Here is a 1,799-nt window from a genome sequence, read left to right as displayed (position 1 = left end):
ATGGGAGTCCAGTGTGGAACCCCGATGGGAGTCCAGTGTGGAACCCTGATGGGAGTCCAGTGTGGAACCCTGATGGGAGTCCAGTATGGAACCCTGATGGGAATCCAGTATGGAACTCCGATGGGAGTCCAGTGTGGAACCCCGATGGGAATCCAGTATGGAACCCCGATGGGAGTCCAGTATGGAACCCCGATGGGAGTCCAGTATGGAACCCCGATGGGAGTCCAGTATGGAACCCTGATGGGAGTCCAGTGTGGAACCCTGATGGGAATCCAGTATGGAACCCTGATGGGAATCCAGTATGGAACCCTGATGGGAGTCCAGTGTGGAACCCTGACCTGGGATGGGGGGGTGGGACGCAGCCCTAAATGGTGGATTTGGGGCCGGGGCCGCAGGCGACCACGCAGTCACTGGAGACGGAGCTGCAGCGCGTGCGGGAGCTGGGCGGGCAGCAGCGCAAACGGGCGGCCGAGGTCCTGAACGGGCTGATGAGGGACCTGAGCGAGTTCAGCGTCATCGTGGGCAGCGGCGAGATCAAGCTGGTGAGCGGGGATGTGTGCGTCATGTGTGCGTCATGTGTGTGTTGTGTGTGTGTCACGTGTGTGTTGTGTGTGTGTCGTGTGTGTTGTGTGTGCGTCATGTGTGTGTCGTGTGTGTGTTGTGTGTGTTGTGTGTGCGTCATGTGTGCGTCATGTGTGCGTCATGTGTGTGTTGTGTGTGTGTCACGTGTGTGTTGTGTGTGTGTCGTGTGTGTTGTGTGTGCGTCATGTGTGCGTCATGTGTGTGTTGTGTGTGTGTTGTGTGTGTGTTGTGTGTGTGTTGTGTGTGTGTCGTGTGTGTGTCGTGTGTGTTGTGTGTGTGTCATGTGTGTGTTGTGTGTGTGTTGTGTGTATGTCATGTGTGTGTCATGTGTGTGTTGTGTGTGTGTTGTGTGTATGTCATGTGTGTGTCATGTGTGTGTTGTGTGTGCGTCATGTGTGTGTCGTGTGTGTGTCATGTGTGTGTCGTGTGTGTGTCATGTGTGTGTCGTGTGTGTGTCGTGTGTGCGTGTCATATGTGTGTGTGTGCGCCATATCCATGTGTGCCACATGTGCCATGCCATGCCCATGTGTGCCATGCTGTGTCCATGTGTGCCACGCTGTGTCCATGTGTGCCATGCCGTTCTGACCATGCTGTGCCGTGCCGTGCCGTGCCATGCTGACCACACTGTGCCTTGCCGTGCTGTGCCATGCTGACCACACTGTGCCATGCCATGCTGTGCCATGCCATGCCATGCCATGCTGACCACACTGTGCCATGCCATGCTGTGCCGTGCCGTGCCATGCTGACCACACTGTACCATGCCGTGCTGTGCTGTGCCATGCCGTGCTGTGCCATGCTGACCACACTGTGCCATGCCGTGCTGTGCTGTGCCATGCCGTGCTGTGCCATGCTGACCACACTGTGCCATGCCGTGCCGTGCCATGCTGACCACACTGTGCCATGTTGTGCTGTGCCATGCCGTGCTGTGCTGTGCCATGCTGACCACACTGTGCCATGCCGTGCTGTGCCGTGGCAGCCGGTGGAGGTGAGCGGTGCCATCGAGGAGGAGTTCGCGGTGGCGCGGCTTTACATCAGCAAGATCAAATCGGAGGTGAAGTCGGTGGTGAAGCGGTGCCGGCAGCTGGAGGGGCTGCAGGTGGAATGCCACCGCAAGCTGGAGGTGACGGGGCGCGAGCTTTCCTCCTGCCAGCTGCTCATCTCCCAGGTGGGGGAGAGCGGGGGGGCGGGAGGGTGTGAGGGGACCCCCGGGGTCGGTG

General features: G+C 58.8%; 1 protein-coding gene across 1 annotated transcript; it reads left to right on the top strand.

Annotated features, from left to right (window-relative positions):
• Positions 1-353: 353 nt before the first annotated feature.
• Positions 354-1,747, top strand: LOC104916348 (kinesin heavy chain-like; the record flags this gene model as incomplete). Its single annotated transcript, XM_010727393.2, has 2 exons — positions 354-542; positions 1,559-1,747. Coding segments are annotated over exons 1-2 (363 nt in total), but the record flags the coding sequence as incomplete, so codon positions are not given.
• Between the last annotated feature and the right edge of the window lie 52 nt (positions 1,748-1,799).

Source organism: Meleagris gallopavo, unplaced genomic scaffold, assembly GCF_000146605.3.
Source record: "Meleagris gallopavo isolate NT-WF06-2002-E0010 breed Aviagen turkey brand Nicholas breeding stock unplaced genomic scaffold, Turkey_5.1 ChrUn_random_7180001888433, whole genome shotgun sequence".
In the NCBI taxonomy this organism is placed as follows: domain Eukaryota; kingdom Metazoa; phylum Chordata; class Aves; order Galliformes; family Phasianidae; genus Meleagris; species Meleagris gallopavo.
Note: the sequence above shows the minus strand (reverse complement) of the source record. Positions and strands in the feature narration are given on the sequence as shown.